The sequence below is a fragment of the Magallana gigas genome, chromosome 5 (assembly GCF_963853765.1).
Source record: "Magallana gigas chromosome 5, xbMagGiga1.1, whole genome shotgun sequence".
NCBI lineage: Eukaryota > Metazoa > Mollusca > Bivalvia > Ostreida > Ostreidae > Magallana > Magallana gigas.
Window position 1 is genome coordinate 22866274 of NC_088857.1, and position 20333 is coordinate 22886606.

Below are 20333 nucleotides of genomic sequence, written 5' to 3' on the forward strand. Positions count from 1 at the left end.
GATATGTTAGTTCATTTACCTACGTACGTTACTGTTCATCACATTGAGTAAAATGTTTTTAACAAAGTTAAAAGTTTTAAAAAAAGTTCTATTGCTTTTGAACATTTCAATTATTAACCGGAAGTGACGTAGGACCCAATGAAACCCGTTAAACACATGGTCAATCAATGTCCATTATCTATATAAGTCTTGATATATCACAGTTTCTTGTGGGTACTTTGTTTTTAAAAAAGAAGGCTACCTGAGATATTTGAGATGTCTCACCGGAAGTAGATCTTTTTTTTACCATGTGTAGATGACTTTTTGTATTCCTATACCTAAAATGTTACTTCAATGCTAAATAACCAAAATATTTTTAAAAATATCAAAATTGGGTGTACTTCCTGTGACGACCGGAAGTAACGCCGGATAAAAAAAAATAGTGTTAACACATGTACATACATAAGTCTATCATCCCACAAAGTTTGGTTGTTCAAGTCGTTACTGTTTTTGAGATCTCGTCGAAATCTGGTTTTTGGTCTCGGGACAGGAAACGGGCAAACGGAAGTGTTCAATGTAAATTGTATTCATTGTTTCTTGTATACTTGCCTTTTGTACATTATTTTTCATTTATCTAACTAAAATATATCAAAGGAAAACAGTTAAACTGATAAACAGCTCGATTTTTTAAAAACTCTTCCGGTATGGACCGGAAGTGACGGAAGACAAAATGAAACCGGTTAAACACATCTTCAATCAAATGTCTATCATCCATGAAAGTTTCGTGTCTTGATCGCCTATAGTTTCTCAGATCTCGCGGGTACAAAATGTGTTTTAAAAAAGCTATTCAGATAATTGAGATATCTCACCGGAAGTAGAAATTTTTTGTTGATATTACATCGCAGAAATTTCCTATGTATAGATTTATTCTTATATATTTATTCTATTGACAAAAAATTTGATGCGTAAATTTTTTTATTTTTAAGTGCTTCCGGTGACGACCGGAAGTTATGACGGACAAAACAAAAGTGTTTAAACACATCTACAGCTATAGGTCTATCATCCCACAAAGTTTGAATGTTTAAGTCTTTACTGTTTTTTAGATCTCGAGGTGACAAGCTTTTTGTCGCGGGACAGGAAACGGACGACCGGAAGTGAATTTAGAATATTTTTAAATAAAATCCTCTAGATCTTTTTATTTTCTGTTATTCCTGAAAATTTTATAAAAATCCATCAAGACATCTCTGAGAAATTCACGAGAGAAAAAGGGGAAAAAAATAATAATAAGAAGAAAGAAAGAAAAAACCTAACAATCACTATAAGGTCTTCCGTTGGAAACGGAAGACCTTAATTATGTCGATATGCTTTATTAATAATATAATCAAAACAAAAAATATTTTTGGAGCGTTCGGTATTTCTTTTATAGAGTACTGCAGCCATATAATTAATTCGATTGTTATTTATTTATCGTCGGACTCTGACTACAAAAAATATTCTTGGCGCCAAGAAATTTGAAAGACTTATTTAGGTTTGTTTCTTATGTAGTTCTTTATCAACCATTTAAACTTGTTTTGATTACTTATCAATTAGTTAAAAATACATTTATTGTGTAAATAATATTTTGTTTGTTTGAATTTATGTAGTAATTAAGTGCTTCAATCGGCATTTCTGAAAAATGGAGAAAAAGGAAGTATTCGTGGTTGTGGTAGCTTTGCTTCTACTGCAGTCTGTAAAGACTCTATCTTGTGTCGTGGACTATTCATCCCCTGATGGTTGTAAGGACGTCGGCGGTGAATGTGCAAAGGGTTCGGGGGAGTGTTACATGGTGCCGACCTACGATCATGGCGACCAGTGTTGCTGCTCATTAGACGACAAGTGTCAATGGATCTTGCCAGATTCAAGTCTTGTTGAGATCAATGATGAGCTGTAACGTGAAAATTTAGAATTACTTTAGCAATTAAGTGTACAAAGTCTAAATATTAATGTTGAAAATCATGGCGTGCCAGAATCTTGTTATTATAATGACTATGTTTAATTATGCACCTCTTCTAATATAATTAAATATGTAGTTTTTGGTTTCAATTTTCTTTATAGCATATATAATTAAAACTGAAAGTGTGTTTTATTGACATGCATATCATGGAAGCCTGTAGAGTTTGGTGTTCATTGTTGGCCATGATTGAAGTATCACTAAAGACGATACGTTTTTAATATCTTTATCATGCGCGGATCCAGAAAATTTTTCCAGGGGGGGTCCGAAGGATAATTGTGTTTGCCAGGGGGGGTCCGAGGCATATTTTCGCGATAATTTTACTATGTAAATTTAATAAATTTTCATTTTCCAGGGGGGGTCGGGACCCCCCCGACCCCCCCTCTAGATCCGCGCATGTTTATCATAACGACATTGTATCAATACTCTCTCTCTCTCTCTCTCTCTCTCTCTCTCTCTCTCTCTCTCTCTCTCTCTCTCTCTCTCTCTCTCTCGTTTGAATTTTTGTTTCACGTACTAAATAAATACAGAGAGTTTGGCAACTCCGCCATTAGCGTGTTTTGTTGGTGAAAATTGTTACAGGACCAACCTTACTTTGAGAACTACATATTAATAAACTGAGATAATGACTTTATATAATTTTATGAAAAATGTGCATAGGTTTTAGACGTTTTAGAAACAAAAAATTGAAAAATAAGATTAATTATTAATATATAAAAAATATATTGGCCAGCTAAAAAAAACATTGGCAAAATCTCGGACGACGGGTAATCAACTGCCTCCTAAAACTTCTCTTTTATTATAATATTGTTTATAAAACATAAACTCATGAATACAATATTTTGAATGTTTTGGTAATAGAGTGTAGCTGTTTATATTTCGATATAATTGTTTATTGGAGAGGTATTCTGATTTAAACTGGGAATACTTTACGATTGAGATCGCGAGATTTCGATCAGTTGCCAATTCTCAGATAAATGTTGATAATATTTGTGTACTGGGACGAGTACTGAAAGTGAGACTTTTTAAAACATCTTATTTACCGTCACTGTAAATGACAAATTGAATGTCATTTAAATATTTTTTCTGGAAATTTAATACACCCTGTACCTGTGTATTGCGACCCCCCCCCCCCCCCCCACCCTATGACGATTGAGTGGAAAACCGGAAGAGCCAAAGGTAATTCCCACAAACATGGCGGCTGATTTTTTGCGGGAGAGGCATCCGCTAGTGAATTTCGGAGTAACGAGGGATGGGAGAGTCTTTTTCATCGAGTAAGTAAAGTGAATAATGAAGAATTGAATGAAAAATTTAGAATTAAGAAGGAATCGCTTGAAATTTTGATTTTTGTCCCATTAACACCTGATACAGGTAAGATATTTACCTGACTGATCAGGTTAGAATACGAATATTTTATAGAAAGTCAGTGGCGTTTTCTTTCTTTGAACAGTGATAAAACACGTACTACTTCGTGGCTTCATCCACTAAAAAGAAATCCGATGCAAACAGGCCATAGCAGAGTACCAGGTAAGAAAATGCGACAGTGTTTACAAAGGGACATAACTCGTAACTGACCCAAAACCATATGTTCTGTCAGATAAAATCTACAAATTCTTGTCGTGTTTTCGTGGCATCAATGATCATCTTACATAAAGCGTTTAAGAGATTTAATGCCACAAACTGAATGAATAAGATCTATCTTTACGTAAATGTACAATATTAGTATCCAAATGTTAACAGGTTTAATTTATTGACAGCTATATGATTCTTCGAAGGAGGTTATTATGTTGCATCACGCAATTTAGTTATAGGTATAAGTTTGTACAAGTATCATAAAGAGAGTTAGTTTTTACACTGTGATGCAAAATATACATTTAAATGTTTGTAAAGATATGTTCACAGTCTAATTTTATATGTATGTGTTCGATTAAAGTGAAATCGGTCATCAAATTCACTTTTTATCCTGATGGCTGTAAGTGTGTCAAGTTCATTGTTTATTTAGTTTACACCATCTTCGCTAGCCAAGTGTTTTCGGTCCACTCTGCTCCCCACAAGTGTGAGGAGAGGTACGGATCAGAAACCCTTGACTTGGGAAGATGAGTTTACACTGGTATAATACACAAATGCATGTTTAGTTGCAAAATGCATTAATATATGATTGTGTTTATATAGTTTAAGGGAGACAGGATCGATCAGATAACTGCAATCTAATTAATCTATCTTGTATTTTATTACTGATATAGTACATGTACGTATATACATACACACACGTGCGTGCGTGTGTGTGTGTGTGTGTGTGAAGATCAGGATTAATGAAAACATTAAAATTAACAAATTTCTTATTGAATCACTATACAAGTACTCGCAAGTTAATAGATCATATTTAAGAAAAATTCATGCGATTAAAAAGGGGACGGAGGGAGCGAAGCGACCAAGCCTCTTCTTCATTGCATAAATTTAATAATATGATCTAATTTACTTAGAACATATCCCACTTTTTGATTGGCTGATCAAAAGTTCAGCTCTAATGAAATATTATCTCTCGACTGCCTTTTGTTTACAGCTCTGTAAACGGTCAATTGAAAACTAGAGAAATTCTTAATGATTAAAAATATCACTTAATAGAATATTTAGCGACTGCTGATTGGATGAAAAAGTGGTTTATGTTCTAAGGAAATGTAATCAAGAAACCTACTGTAAAACTATACGTATACGTCATATATTTTTAAGAAATTGCTGATAAACTTAAACATTTTTCTGAAAATGGAACTTAAAAATAACAATTATGAGGCATCATGGTTTTTAGTTTAGGTAAAATACAAAAGCTTATTAACAGCCTTTCATAGTACATGTATTTGAATAGAAAACATGTGTGACATAATATGCTGGAAGATGATAGTGTGTAAATAGATCAGCTGTTGTGCAATATGAAACCAGATGACATAATTTAGTGTGTATTTACCAGTGAAACTAGCCAGAAAGGTCAGGTACATGCCACTGATCAAGCGTGTCATGTGGGAACTAAATCTAAACAGCCGGGTTGTTATTGTACCTGTGTAGTGTAAATGGAAAAATATGAGCCATGATGAAGGCTAAACTCTACAGATGCGTGTAAAAGCATTGACACAGAAACACACAACAATGTTTTGAAATGGTTTGGTTAAAACTGTGTTATATTAAACATTTTGTTTTGAATTTCTCTTCACACTCAAAATGCATGTATATATGGATGCTTATAATAGCAGGCAAGGTTACAGTATGACTTGCACCTGTTGAAAAGAGAACTCGATAGCAATCAATAGGTCAAACAAACATAAAAGTATTAAGATGTAGACTCGATTAGATTTTAAAGACTTTATGACGTCTGATTTATATAGCGGTATATCAAAAGAAACCCATGCCATGACTTTTGTTCCTTTATGTAGACACCTATCCAAGGAAATTGACAGAACAGGTAAAAATGAGATGCTAATGTTTGATTTATGACAGTTTGGGCTGGACATTGAATTGTTCGGATACTTCAGTCATATATCCAGTGAACTGAAGAGAAGTTTGCAAAGAGCTAACAAACTTAAGCATTTATTGGGGGGATCAAGTTTCCTTAGTGTCACTTGTTGGCTTTTGTTTGCTTTATATTTTATATGGCCCAGCCGGGCTGTCCCAGTTTACAGATGGACAGTCATTTTAAAAGTCCTGACTAATCGCCTAAGTAAGATCACTTCTTATCTATTTCTCTCGTCACACCTATTGTTGAAAACAAAAACAAATGGATACCCCAGGAGGAGATTTCAATGGGGGGAAAACAGCTGAGTTAAGAGGACTATTGGCTTAGGTATGAAATAATGTACTTGCTCTGAATGGCCCTTCACATTCCGGAATATTTTGCATAGAAAATATATATAAATATGCAGCGTAGAAGGAAAGGTGTCATGATTTTATGCTGATGAATTCACATTCAGTGTCTGCCGTGTGTGTGTGAGGACAAGTGAAAAATTTGGATACCGGCGGCATTAATTTGACTTGAAGCCTTTTCTTCAATTCATTTGGTATTGTCAGTTGGTCAGTTGAAATTTAAGAGACTTATAACTACTACTAAGTTTACACTGAGTTTGTGGATCATGAATTAAAGGTGAGTCACATGCTTCAATGCTATAAATGTTTGTAATGGTCATATTTTCCACACGAGTCAATCTGTACGCAGGATGTCAAATTTGAAAGAGAAAAAAAAAGCCTGACAAGGAATTTAATATACAGGTACACCAGACTGTTGCTATTTATATTTGACATGAACTTGATACTGTCAAGTTACTAGATTTCAGGAAATATTATGTTCAGGAAACTTTCTTTCGTGATAGACTAGAACCAGTAAGTATATGAATTTTTTGTTTACTTGTAAAATCCACAGTTACTGATAAGATCAGAACTCACTGTCAAGACCTTTATGGCTAAAAACACTTTATATGAAGGAATAATAATGTCCAGACACGATAGTTCCATTTTCTTTTATGACTGAAAGTATTTTTTAATTGTATCGAAATTAGCGCAAATCCATTAAGAAAAATGGTTACACTGTTAATAAAGGACAATTACGAGTCATTAAACATATATATTTTGGGGGAAGGGAGAAGGAGGTGTCCAATTGATAAATTGTGTATTACATGTGTATATACCAACACAATCACTTAGAAAAATGTGATTTTCTTTAGTTTCGGTCCCCTGGGGGCATAATACTTCACAGGAAAGAAAGAAAAAAGTATTGTGCTGGTGTGTAAGTGTTACATTAGGTGGAAACCTGAGGTGGGAAATGTCAAATGATGTTTGTGTTTAATGGACGTCTGTGTTGTCTGACAGCCTTATGATTAGAAGTCTGAGGGACAATTAACGACTTTGGACTTTGTTTTTTATCTCTTCTTTTTTTCCCCCATGACCTTCATATTGGATGTGTTTTGATTGAGATGCACTAACTTGCATTACAAACTGTTTGATATGATTGATCATGTTGATAAAGCAAATTTTATCAATGTTATTGATATGCAGACCTGTATGAATTAAAATATTCCCATAACATGAGTGATCAAAGGTGGTTCCTGTGTTACGTTTTGCACATGTTTAACTGAAGTGGAAAACAGCCTTAATGGAGGAAGTTATTCGATTGCTTCTTGTTTTTAACTGTAATTTCATGTGGACAGTTCGAGACTAATTTGAATTTAATGGTTAAGTATGATATAAGAGCTATGAAGAGGGGCCGAAAACCAGCTGTTATTGTCTGGTCCTCAAGAGGTTGGCAACTCTTTCAAAGTAAGAATTACATTCTATGGTCAGCTTGGATTAATTGTCTCTATTATAATGTTGAATTTGGTTAATTTGACTTTTACAAATAATTGATTGTTACATCACTATGATAGACAGTGCTGTATTACAACTACAGGTATGCAATTAATATAGTCAATATGAATACCTGTGAGACTCAGTGAATTAACTATAATTTGCTCTTGTGTCATTGTCACATAAAAGCTTTTAAGATATTATTTTGGACTGTATGTTTGATTTTCTTGCTGATGGGCATATTAATTTGTAAAGTTTTCATGTATATATTTTTTTTCTTGGGGGGGGGGGGGGTGGGATTTTATAATGAAATATATTTATTCAGTGTTGGTCAACATGTATCAAGTTTAGCTCTTGTAAATAATTTTTTGTATGCAAAAACCCCCAGTACATGAAAGTATTTTATATTCCTGGTATCAGAAATAAAACGGTTTTTGCAGCACAAGAATAAAATTCTGCACCCTTACTTATTATCTCATCTTACCTTAGCAATTTTACTTCAGTTGTGAGCATAACAGACTTAACAGGAGTTTATACTGTAGAAAATGAAAAAAAGCAAGGGAAATAATGTCACATATCAATGGTTAAAAAGTCAAGATCGGGTTATTGCAGGTTTAATACCTTTACCCTGGTTATACATATACATTCTTATGCACCTAAATACAGGCAGAGAAAAATAAGTGGTTTAATTTCTATACAAGCTTTAGAAAACTTATGCATTGTTTTACATGAAGATTTGATCTTGATATGGCAAGACAATTTTGATTTTCATTAGACATCAAGATAAGTCTGATCATTTAAATCGGCAATTCAAAATCAAATTAATGTTATTTCTTAAAGTGTAGTATATAGAAATAGAATATTGATTGATTTTGTAAGTAAACTTGAATCTGATGCTAAGTTATTTTACACCAAAGTTTTAAAATCAGACTTATGAATATTAGATGAATGAGTGTGAATTTAAGCATGATAGCTAAATACAGTTTGGTTTCAATTTCAGGACTGCCAGATGGTTGGGAACAAGCCGTGACACCAGAGGGCGCAATCTACTTCATAGAGTAAGTACTATCAAGAGCAGATAACTTCTGTTAGGCCAGTCTGCAGGACAGAATGTCACATATATATAATTGTGTTGCATGTTGGAACTAGGTGCAATGGAAACTATATTAGAAGAGGTAGAAGAAAGGTATATATTATGCTTAAGCTTTGAATGCAATGAAGGTTTCTGGTTGTTGCAAAAGGAAATTTTAAAGACTTGCTTGCTATATGGCTTAATTTGATTTTGGTGTTTTAAGTCAGATAACTCAGCCAGCGTGTTTGTGAATGTTTGTCACCTCTCTCATCTAGTGTATACGTAATTAATGCTGAATCAGTTTCATTGATGTGTTGCAAGTTACCTTTGACAGTGTATTTTTTTAAAAATCATTGATTTTCTTAATTAATGTTGAAAATAGGGAGAACCAAGGATTCTAGAATGGTGTATATTTAAGGCATCAGAACATGTACGACAATAATAGCTATTCAGTATAATTGATTGATCTTTGACCTTTTGTTTGTTAGGCTTTGATTAACAAAGCTGCTCGAATCAATGATTCTTTAAAGCAGAACATTGAAAAATTAGCATGAATTGGATTTAAATTGATGATCAAATTGACAATGAGGTGTTCATGTCCTCTCATTGTGTTGTTACATAGTAATCATAAATAAAAGACACAGTTAATTGATAACTAAAGTTCCAATTGAAAGACAGAAACATGTAGTCTTCAGAATCTGAGTTGCCTCACCTTTCCTGGTGTTAAAGGCTGAGGTTTTTTAACCGGTCGGTTTATTCAGGTGGGGGGTGGAGCCTATATTAAAAGAGGTGTGTAGCCCCGAGGGAAACAGGCTCGCTTCTGTATACATGTGTATATACATGGGGTATTAAGGTGCTCTCAACAGAGTTTTTCCAATGATCTGAAAGAATATCGTATTTGTATGTACTTAATAAATTCTTAATCGTTGAAATGAAATTCAATGTAAATGCATAAATAACAGCGTGTGACATGGACAAACTCTTTCGTTTGATTGAACAAGTATCTGACGGGATTTTCTGAGAATATATTGTGATGTTTTGTGTATTATACGATCACCCCCATCGTACTCAAATACTAATGCAACATTGCAACAAAAGCTTGTAAAACTTTTCCGATCAGCTACTAAATTAAAGTGCACAATGATTCTACCAGCTGCGTATGTACCAGAAATTTGAATGGGGTGCTTATTTTCTCTGTCTTTAAGGAGGTATTGGACATTCCGACAACTCCTTTTTGCAACATACTGTCTTTCAAAGTTAACAATATAATTAACAATTAATAAATTTACAATTCTAGAATTTTTTTCAATTGTGTGTCGCAATCCTCTATTGTTAAATTCAATTATTTGTCCCATTTGAAATGAGCCTTGCGGGGGTATTAGTCCCAATAGGACAATTCTAGTTTATTTTACATATAAGAAGTTTTGAAATGCATCAGGCATGTCCAAATTTCTACAAATTGAAAATCTTAAAACAATGATTATGTTTTAAATATGATGTACTCATCAACATTGAAATCTTGAGTTTCCTATATAAACCACCTTGATTGTCCTGATTGTGACCTCGTAATGATGTTTGCTTACAGACATTCACTCATTCATTCTTTAGAAGCAATAAATGGTGCCTGCTTGTTCTTTGGGGAGGTCTATAGTTAGTACACTGTGGACAGGTTACAGGTGATTACATCAATAATGGTCACAAAACACATGTAGATCAACAGATAATAGTCGGCATAAGTGTCAAACCTACAAATAGCTTTAAATATAGTGGTAATGCAAAGAACAGGCCAAGTATGGATTCTTTAGATTTGAATAAGTTATAGTGCATGGATATTAGAAATAAATGTTTGAATGATATATTAGATATGAGTTATGGATAAAAGAAAATTTGGAACTTGATTTGGGATTAGTGGTTTTTAAGGACTATTTTCATTTTTAATATGCTAAATCTGCTGGTCAAATATCGGTAATTGTTGTATGGAGGAAAAACTGCCCTCTATCAGTCATAATTTAAGGAGACTTGATGAAATTAGAATGAAAGTTTCGTAATTTATTAGATATTCAAGCCTATATTATGTAACATATGATCTGTAAACAGATGTTGTTTGTGCAGTATAGGTGTGTAGCTTTAGTGCTGTAGTAATTCATTATGACTTTTTTCTTGATATGAATTTTTAAACTATATCTATAAAACCGTTTATGTTCTTTTTCACCGTATGGTATAAAATTAAGGTAGCTAGTCCATCCATAACTATCATATTTCATATCTAATAGATTGCAAGTTTGATCACTAAAATCTTAGTGTGATTTTAAGGGGTTTATTAAATAATAAAGTTGCACCTTTGAAATCTTTAAAAAAAATTAATTTTAATAAATTTATCATATGTTGAAGTTAACATTGAAGTCTATGGGAAAAATGCATATTTAAATATATTTCTTTAGTACAAGTAATTTTCTCACATTTCTCTTGGTAAAAAGTTGCAAAAGCTTTCTCCGTATTCGAATATGCGAAAATGATTCATAGTTTTCCATACATATTTTCAGAAAATGATTTTATCAATTTTCCTAAAGGGCGGACAACTCTTTAAAAAAGTTTTAAGTGCACAAAGTTCATTTAATTGACTACATACATACACCCAAGTTTGGTCTATGTCAGCCTTATAATAGCTTTAAATATGTATTTGATGTAGTATAGATCAATCAAAATTGTTAAATTCACCTTAGTTATGGATGGACTACCTTAAGTGCACACTGGAGTAGAATTTTGGGAAATGTCTATTCATCACTTTTATTATTATTTAAATAACCTTTTATAAACCTTTGACTCTATATTTTTGCTTTCATAATGCCACTTGTAAGTGCAAACTATGTGTTAAAGCTTTTTTTTTTGGAAAATTTCAAAACACTGAGTTGAGTGTAAAAGAATTCCTTTACAGCAATTATTGATTTTATAAAGTGTGGCCAAAAAAACCCTATTGACACAGCCATTCTCTGGGAATTAAAAGATTAAGACCATTCACAACACATCAATAGACAGGGTCTTAGTTCAATATTGACCAAGCCTCTATCAGTTATTTGTGGTATATTGTGTTTTATACTTAGTCAGCTGGCTCTGGTACAGGTGTAACGAATGGTAACATTTTGATTTTTACCTGTACAAGTGTACCTGTATGTCGTAGACTGAGTAATGTTGACATTGAGCAGTGCATGCGTATATGTGTGTGTGTGTATAGAGCTTGACTGAATGAACACACACTTTAACTTCTTTACGAAGGATTTTTTTTTTTCGTCTGTAACACTGCATATCCTTAAATCACCAGCTATCCAAAGGTTTTTGTTCCTGGTATTTAGACTCTGAACATTTAACTTATTATTACGGTGACATATTGGGCTCAAAACAAGGAATGTATGTATGTAGGTTGGAATGCTAATTTGCAGGACACAATGAGAGTTCTAAGGAAAAGATTGGCATAGTGCTTTGGGAATGTCAATGAAGGTTTTTTTTTCTCAAAGAGGTTTTTTTTTGTGAGAGGCAGCAAATGTGAACATTCTGTGTGATCTTTTGTGATTTTCGTTTTATGGGATCTGAAGGTTGATGAACTTGAACCATGCCCAGGTATGATTAATTTTATGTGAAATCAGAATCGAAGAAAAAAAAAGTCTTTTGATTTGTATTTTTTATGTCCTAGCTGTCAAAAATGGTCGGAGATTTGTACATTTCAAATGCATGTGCAATGGAGAATTTTAGATTTAAAAAAATTATTTTGAAAAAGAAATTATGAATGTTAATTGATAAACTTTACCATGCATATAGATTCATGTGAATTGATTGGTCTTAAAAGTTACTGGCTGCTAAATGTTTCAAACTTCTTTAATTGCTGTTTATTATGAAAACTTGAGCAATTTTCGTTTTCTTAATTTCTCAGTCAAAAGGTTTTGTGTGCAAGTTCTCAAAATTGTGTTTTCTTCTTTGTCACAGTCACAACACACACACAACGACCTTTGAGCACCCAGTGACAGGAGGAACAGTCAACCATGGGAGTCCTATACACAGGTAGGTAGTCGTGGTGTTTCCATGTACAGTATCCATCAGTCTGTATCTCCGCTTTCATTGTCATCGAAGATCTGTCAGTAGCTCAGTCTTTGCATATAACTCTTTGATCATGCACTGTAAACAAACTTCTATTCATGTGTGTCAAAGTTTACCAAGGTTTCTGACAACATATTATGTCACAAATATTTCTATCAGTAAACTAGTCTTTGCATTGTGCAGGCTTTCAACAAGATTCAAAGCATGGTTTTTGTGTATTTCTCATTCTTTCTGCTGGGTGCAAGAACTCTAGAAAATTCTCCATATCTGGTGCTGTGTTTTAATTACTCTCTACCATAGTCAATAAATTAACTTAAGCTGGTATATACCGGGTAATGTATTTTTAGTGTAAACTCTCAGTTAATTCTCTCCAGATATCAGAATGAAAGGGTCTCTATTAAAATATAGGTGCCCATAAATGCCTGTTTGATTTACCTGTTATACAACCCTGTTATTTGTAGTGCAAATTGAACCTTCCTGATATGTGTGTGTGGGTGAAAATTTTTTCAGTGTTCAGGTCAGGTGAAAGAAGTTCTAACAAGTCCCTATAGCTTGTTACACACCTTTCATATTGTGAGCTTTACACTGTCTTGTGCAGGATTTTTAAAAAATTGTTTACATCAAAAATAAACTACAATTAGATTGTCTTTTTAAAGTAAATATTCTTTGAAAAAAAAAAAAACTTTGGACGTTTCCCAAATTTGTTGTTATTACATTGTATTAATCTGTCAGGAGAACTTGACTCAGTGGATAAATATGATTAGCTGATTACTTTCGGCAATGTGCACTGGTTAATGGGATTATCAAGTAACAAGTCAAATTGGTCACAAGCTTCTTTTTAATAATTTGTCAGAGCAAGAGATTCAGGTGTAAAAGGTCATTTCTCCATTATAGGTTCACATTTACATAACAATAGATAATCTGTAGATGTGATTTTTTTTTCTCCCCCATAATGATTTTGAGCAGTGAAATAATTTCTTTCGCCTGTTGTATTGTTTGGATTTGGTTGAAAGCTCCTGTCATGCTGAGAAAATGTATTAGGCCTGCCTTCAAAAAATTTAATGGGATTAAATCTATTCCCGAGGCTTATGCTTTCAAAAATGTATTTATATACAACTTATTCTTTCGGGACCTGGATATTTCTAACTTTGATTCGGAGGGAATAAGTGGAGCTTGTGTTTTTTTATCTAAAATGCTGCGGATATTGTGATGCACCACTTGTGTATTTCTCCATGTATCATATATCTTCATATGGTTAGAATGATTCAGGTTGGAAATTAAAGTTTATAAAGTAGTGCTTTAAGAGATGGAATAGATTTTACAGTAAGTATCCATTAAGGAATAATCTGTGAATCATTAAAATGGCGCTATCAATTATTCTATCTAATATTCAAAGTAGAATTTTTTTTTAAAAGTTATTCTTGTGATATGCATGTACCAGCAATAATTGTTTTTCAAAAAACCTGTAATAGAAATATCTGTATATGAGGTTTGTTAGAAAAGTTTGTGGGCAAAGTGATTTACCAAAATTTATGGAGCACCATTTCATAATTCCACGCTGTCAGCTGACGTCAAACAACTGAAAGTCAAACCCGTCACTCTTTTTCAATTAAGTAAACACCTTTCAGTTCCACACACTTTTCATGTCATTGATGTCCATTGATGTTAACATTTTTTATTCAATTTTCAAGCGTTGGTCGTCCTTATTCGGCGATAAAACGTCAGAAATTCTTCAATATAATTGAAACTTTCACAAAATAACCTTTCTTAAGCTATCATGATGTCGTGAAATATTGTGCATTTTAAACGATACATTTTCTCAATAAGGAAAAATGCATACAAAATACATTTACAAAAAAAAGACATGCTCCATGAAGCATATCTTATCATAATAATTAAGCTAAGAGAATATCATGTAAATAGTCCGCTCTCAATCAAACTTGTCCGTAAACTTTTTTAACAACCCTTGTATTGATCGAGAAAGAAATGGTACACTGTGTACTATTATGCTGATTTGTACATACTATACTTAGAACCATTTTAACAAGAGCTTGGACTTTGGGTAGTTGTGTCAAACAGCAATGTGACGTAGGCCTGTCTATTTCATTGCTTGCCACTCAGCCATTGCTTTTTGAAATCAACAAGATTTGTCTGGCTTTTGAGCCAAGACGAAGCAATCGGTGCAAATTCGCTTGAAATTGCGTCATTTTTAACTTGTTTTGTTGTAAGAAGTAGATAGCTACGTCCAACCGAAAGTACAAGGTCTTGTTATAATGGTTCTATGTGTGCCCTTCTTATGGGATACAATTGAAAAAATATGGGAAAAGGAAAATCTCAGTAAATAACTTATTCAAATGAGTGTTGAAATTGACATTTCAGATCACCAACTTCTGCCGCCTCTCCCCCAAACAGTCCTGGACACAGACCCCCAGTAAGTATAGCCCCACGTAAGGTTTAAGGAGGCCTAAATAGGTTATAAACCAATCTCTCTTTCTTCTTATTTTTTGTCCAAAATTTATGTGCCATTTTCTCCAAATATAAGAAAACCTATGAAGTTGAGAATTGTGTATATTAGTTCATATCATTAAATCATGATTTTGTTTTAAACATACATAATATTATATTCAAATGCATGAATTCTACTTTAATCATTTATTTGTCATTTAATTTACAGAAATCACCAATAAGATCTCCAACAAAGCTAAGGTTGGCAACCGTTTTCTACCTCTGACCCCTTACATTGTGAATTTAAGTTCAATATTAATTAAAGAAGTTTTAATTAATAGAGTAAGTTAATAATGGTTTTTTCCCTTTTCCCAGAGCTTTAAAGGCGCCAGCAGCCAGGCGAGAGGAAACTGCCATGGTGACCATCAGAGGCTGGCTGTATCGCCAGGTCAGTACAGTTTATATCTAGACCTCTGATAACTAACTTGTTCTGGTTGTGTGAAGAGAATCTTTTTTTATCTACCAGTACTGAATATCATGCAATCACTGTTTGATTATAACAGGAGGGTAGTGGCCTAAAGTCATGGAAAAAAAGATGGTGTGTTCTCGCAGACTTTGGACTTTACTTCTACAAAGGTAAGTTTGTTATTTAACGATAAACTTCATTTTTAAAAAGCTAATGATGAACATATAAGTTTGATGATAATTCATCATATTTTTTGAGGGCTTAAATTTTGTGGATTTCGCAGGTATTCACCTATTGACCTGTAAATCCACAAAAGAAGCTGAGCAGCCTTTCAGTGAAAGATTATTGAATTTCTCTCTCGTTGCCTATTATAGATGACAAGGAGCGGCATTCTGTTAGCTCCATCCTGTTGCCCAGCTACCAGATATCCCGGTGTGTGCTTGGAGAAACCAACAAGAAATTCTCCTTCAAGGCTGAGCACAACAACATGAAGACTTGTTTTTTTGCTTCTGACAATCAAGGGGACATGGAGAGATGGATCAAAGCCTTGGAACTAGCAGCTGCCTTAAAAGGAGTTCCCAAGTAAGTGCAGAACTTGAGTGAACTTTGACAATAGATAAAAATTGTGAAATGTCATCTATTGACATGTGTGTCAGTTATTTTTAACCATTTCTATTAAAGTGTATAATGATTTTTTTTGTTTGTTGAAGGAGATCTCCAGAACCAAACAACAACACACCAAAATTGATTCCCAAGTCAGCGTTCATGGAATGGGATGAAGATGAGGATGAAGATGTGAAGAAGAGGTTCAGTGGGCCACCAGAATTTCCTCCGTCCAGGAAGACTCATCAGCAGTCAGCTTTCGGGCCTTATCAAGGAGAAGGACAGCCTCAATTTTCTCCAAATAGTGATAGAGGCCGATACTCTGAAAATCGTGACCCAACTCAAAGAAGATACGAACAATTTCCATCAGATCCAAGGGCCCAGCAAGTGGACCATAGGCCACCGAACAGACAACCAGACAGAGGAAGGCCTCATAGTGAGGAAATCCCACCCTCCAGAAACTACCAAAAAGACAATTCATTACGACATGACAACCCTCAAAACAGGCGGTTGAACCTTGATCCAAATTCTCAGGAAAGATCTTACGATGACCATGATCCGAGGAACACGTACCCACGAATGAATACTCAGGAGAGTCGTGCTCGGAATTACCAGGACGAAGTGAACGGGATGCAAGGTTTACATGGCAGAGTACCGGACTACAGCAGGGCAGCTTATGACAGGGAACCAGTCAGGCAGGATAATCAAGACGACGTTTATAGCAAACCTGTGAAAAAACTGAATCGTGATCTCTCGCCTCATGAAAGGTTCGAAGAGAGAGGCGGGCATCATAGGTCAAAGGAGTATAGAGTTCAAGGTCAAAGATCACCTGGTGGAAAGGCTGATGACAATCCGTATGTTCCCATGGGTCAATATGATCCAAGGTGCCCTTTTTTCTTTTCCAAACTTGGGATTTATTTTCAATATATCTTAAATGAACTAATGTAATGTGTAACATTTGAATAGGGGTTTCTTTAGGTCTTTTTTAAACTTAAATGTCTTAAAATACTTATATAACAGTATTTGATAAAGGCTACAATTTGACATTATGTACCATATTTGGGTGTTTCATATACTTAGTATGTTAAAGCACGTTTAATCTCCTTTTTCAGTATAATTGTCCTTGTCTTAAAATAAGAAAAATAGTGTGAAATTGTATGTAATTACCCTCTGTAATTCTTCATAGATCTAATGAGCGACCAGACATCATCCCTCCCTCAAATCATTCTCGAGAAACCAGCGAGACCAGTAACTATGGATACTACTCCCCTCAGAGGGCTGAGGCACAGCTGGATCGTAACTACAGCAGAGATGAGAGGGGGTACCCTCAGGATCCCCAGATTCTGAGGCACGGGAGAATCAGGCCAGAGCACGATGAGAACTACCCCGGCCGCTCCTCCCACCAACAGCCCAAGGAGCCCCCTAGGCTGTACCTCACTGAAGACCAACCACCCAATGGCCAGCCCAATGGTCAACCACAGCCAACCAATAGGGAAAATCTCAGCTTGCCCGTCAGTCAGAACAACCTGTACGTTGATATTCCCCATACCTATGTCAATATTGGGGATGCCCTGTCTCACAGGTACGATGACCAGGTCAGCCCCGCCCCTAACCGCCCACCACTCCCGACAGCAGTACGCTCTCAGTATGTGGAGGAATTAGCACAGGCCAAGACTCCAAAGACGTCGCGGGAACTCATTAACGCTGAGAAAGCTTTAGAAATACGAATGCAGCAGCCAGCTTATTTCAATTATCCCACACCCACCAACGAAGCAGCACCTCAATTCCCTGTAAGAATTTATTTATCAAATGAAAAAATTCACAAAATTTTGAAAATATTTGTCAAGCAAGTGCTTGAAAATTTTAAGTCTCAATTGTAGGTCACCATGACAGTGAGCCATTGAGACACAATATTCTGAGTGTTAAGACCTGCTTTGTATTTTTATTGTAGAGAGGAGGCAATAATTACCAAGGCAATCATCTACACCCTGGATACGAAGGCAATCCACGGCAGAATGAAGCTGGCCAGAGAAACCAGAATGGCTATAAGACAAGTATGTGTGTTCCTAATGTATAGATGTAGTGGTATATAGGTATCATAGCAGGTAGATAATAAATACTGAATATCGAAGGAAAATTAATTGTAAATAAAGTAATGTATAAGGGAGAAAATTTTAATATATTATATATAGCTTTTTGACAGTTTTAACAATGCTACAACGTATATGTATTCATTATTTAATTATTTGTATTTTTAAAAATAGCTTATCTTCATCTGCACATGAGATTCTCTATCTTTCTTGATATAACAGTTTCTAGTTTACTTTTGAAGTTGCACTTAAATAATGGCTTAGCTAGAGAAATTACAAATTGCGCCATGAATGTAAAAATAGAAAAATAGGACATTACATGAGTTAAACATTAAAAGAATATGAAATTAAAGTTTCTGACAGCTCAAAATTACTGATCTTGCCTTCAATCCTTTGCATTGCATCTAAATTAAATTATGTCAATCTGTAAATATGTGTATTTAGACACTGAGACATGTAGTCTATGCAACAGCTTTTCATATTATGCATGTGGTGTGGCTATTTCTTAGAAGCATGCCAGTTTCTGTATTGCTTGATGTAGTGTAACTATGTAAGATATCGGTTTTGTGTATATGTATGGGTATATTCTAGATCCCAACAATCAGCAGGGTGATGATAGCTCAGAGGAGCCAAGGATAGTTAAGGAATTTCACTCAGTCTCAATGCTAAGGTCAGGCTCAAAAGAGGTGCTTAAGAGTCTTGACGCCAGCGACCTTGCTCGCAGGCGAATGAACAGTCCGGATAACTCCATCTCGAGACAGCTGAGTAGGAGTGGGTCTCCGGAAGAAGAAGAACATATGCATGATGATGAAGTAGATAGAATCAACATTAAAAATGATCAATACTTGATGAATGAAAGTTCACATTCAATGAATGAACATAGTAGAGACCATAATCAAAGTTTCTCAATGCATCAAAACGAAAGGCGGGATTACGATCAGTCAGAAAGGAACTCTATCAGTGAACCCAAAGTAGTCAATGAGTCCACACAGCCAACCAATCAAAGACATTCTTTGGATGGTTTCAATGTCAACCGAGTCAATAACTTGTTTATACAGAATGCCCCAATGAATGATAAATCCACCAACCTGAGTTTTGACGGAGCTTTACCCCAGGGTGGCAGACACTCATCACGACCCGTGATGGATGGTTACAGGTACAATGCAGAAGACGATACCGAAAGTGAGACTGACGTCAAAAAGAGGCTCTCCACTGCAAGTTCCCAAATGTCCAGGAGGGAGGAGTCAGAGGGCCAGAGGCCCCACCCACAACCTGTCTATCAAAGACAAGGTATTCTGGTGTGACTTGTGCAACATCATTGGCAGGAACTTGCATAACCCTTTGAAGCAGTACATACATTCACAACATCTGCTCGCAAACCAAATTTTCTATTCTGTTTGTTTGTTGTTTGTGTTTTATGTGTTAAAAACAAATGACTGCATGGATAGAGATTAATTAATTCACTTGTAGAAAGATATTGGTTATGGTAGATGTGAACTTTGTGGGAAAAACAAGATTTTTGTTTTATTATACCCCTGCTCTGAAGGAGAAGAGAGTATACTGTTTTATCCTTGTGTGTCTGTCTGTCCATCTGTCCGTCTGTAACAAACATTTCTATCACATTTTTCTCAGCAACTTTTCATTGAAGATGCTTGAAATTTTAACACACTATTTATTTAGGCATGTCATATTGTGGAATATATTTTTGTACCAATCAGACGTCAACTTCTTGTTAAATGACGACTTTGTTTATTTTAGCCTTAATTTAAAACAAATTTTCTACAAAGATTTCTCAGAAACTATTTATCGCAGATGCTTGAGACTTTAAAACACTATTTGTGAAGGCATGCCATATCGTGGGATATATTTTTGTACCAATCAGACATCAGCTTCCTGTTAAATGTCAACTTTCTTTATTTTTAGCCTAAATTTTCAAACAAATTTTCATCAAAGATTTCTCAGCAACTATTTATTGCAGATGCTTGAAATTTTTACACACTATTTGTTTAGGCATGCCATATCATGGGATGTATTTTTGTACAATCGGACATCAACTTATTATTAAATGACGACTTTGCTTATTTTGCATATTCACATCAGAGTGGGGGTATATACTCACAGATATCTTGTTTTGGATATGGTTTAAAGATATGACTAAATGTTTTGCTTGATGTTGTCAAATACCAGTGTGGTTGCTTAGGGGATGTTGTGGCCATTTTTGTTGTTGTGTGGGTAGAATGTTGTGAATGCATGATCTGTGAGAAGGATGGTAAA

The 20333-nt window shown here is 34.7% G+C and overlaps 1 protein-coding gene and 1 long non-coding RNA gene across 19 annotated transcripts in view; both read left to right on the forward strand.

Moving 5' to 3' along the window:
• Nucleotides 1-1334: 1334 nt before the first annotated feature.
• LOC136275523 (uncharacterized) lies at nt 1335-2055 on the forward strand. The gene is made up of 2 exons (XR_010714106.1): nt 1335-1507; nt 1623-2055. It is a non-coding gene; the product is annotated as an uncharacterized lncRNA (long non-coding RNA).
• A 1056-nt stretch (nt 2056-3111) lies between these two features.
• The window catches only part of LOC105324266 (pleckstrin homology domain-containing family A member 7), a 33719-nt gene continuing 16497 nt past the window's right edge, over nt 3112-20333 (forward strand). For 9 of the 18 annotated variants that reach the window (XM_034478627.2, XM_034478660.2, XM_034478664.2 and 6 more), the window contains exons 1-13: nt 3112-3243; nt 3420-3496; nt 8295-8352; nt 12345-12419; nt 14835-14886; nt 15130-15161; nt 15276-15348; nt 15464-15536; nt 15741-15948; nt 16077-16853; nt 17156-17759; nt 17921-18023; nt 18651-19349. In XM_034478627.2, coding sequence (XP_034334518.2) covers nt 3164-3243; nt 3420-3496; nt 8295-8352; nt 12345-12419; nt 14835-14886; nt 15130-15161; nt 15276-15348; nt 15464-15536; nt 15741-15948; nt 16077-16853; nt 17156-17759; nt 17921-18023; nt 18651-19349 — 2911 coding nt within the window. In that variant the 5' untranslated portion in view covers nt 3112-3163. The other 9 variants (XM_034478629.2, XM_011423420.4, XM_066085911.1 and 6 more) reach the window with 9 other exon arrangements.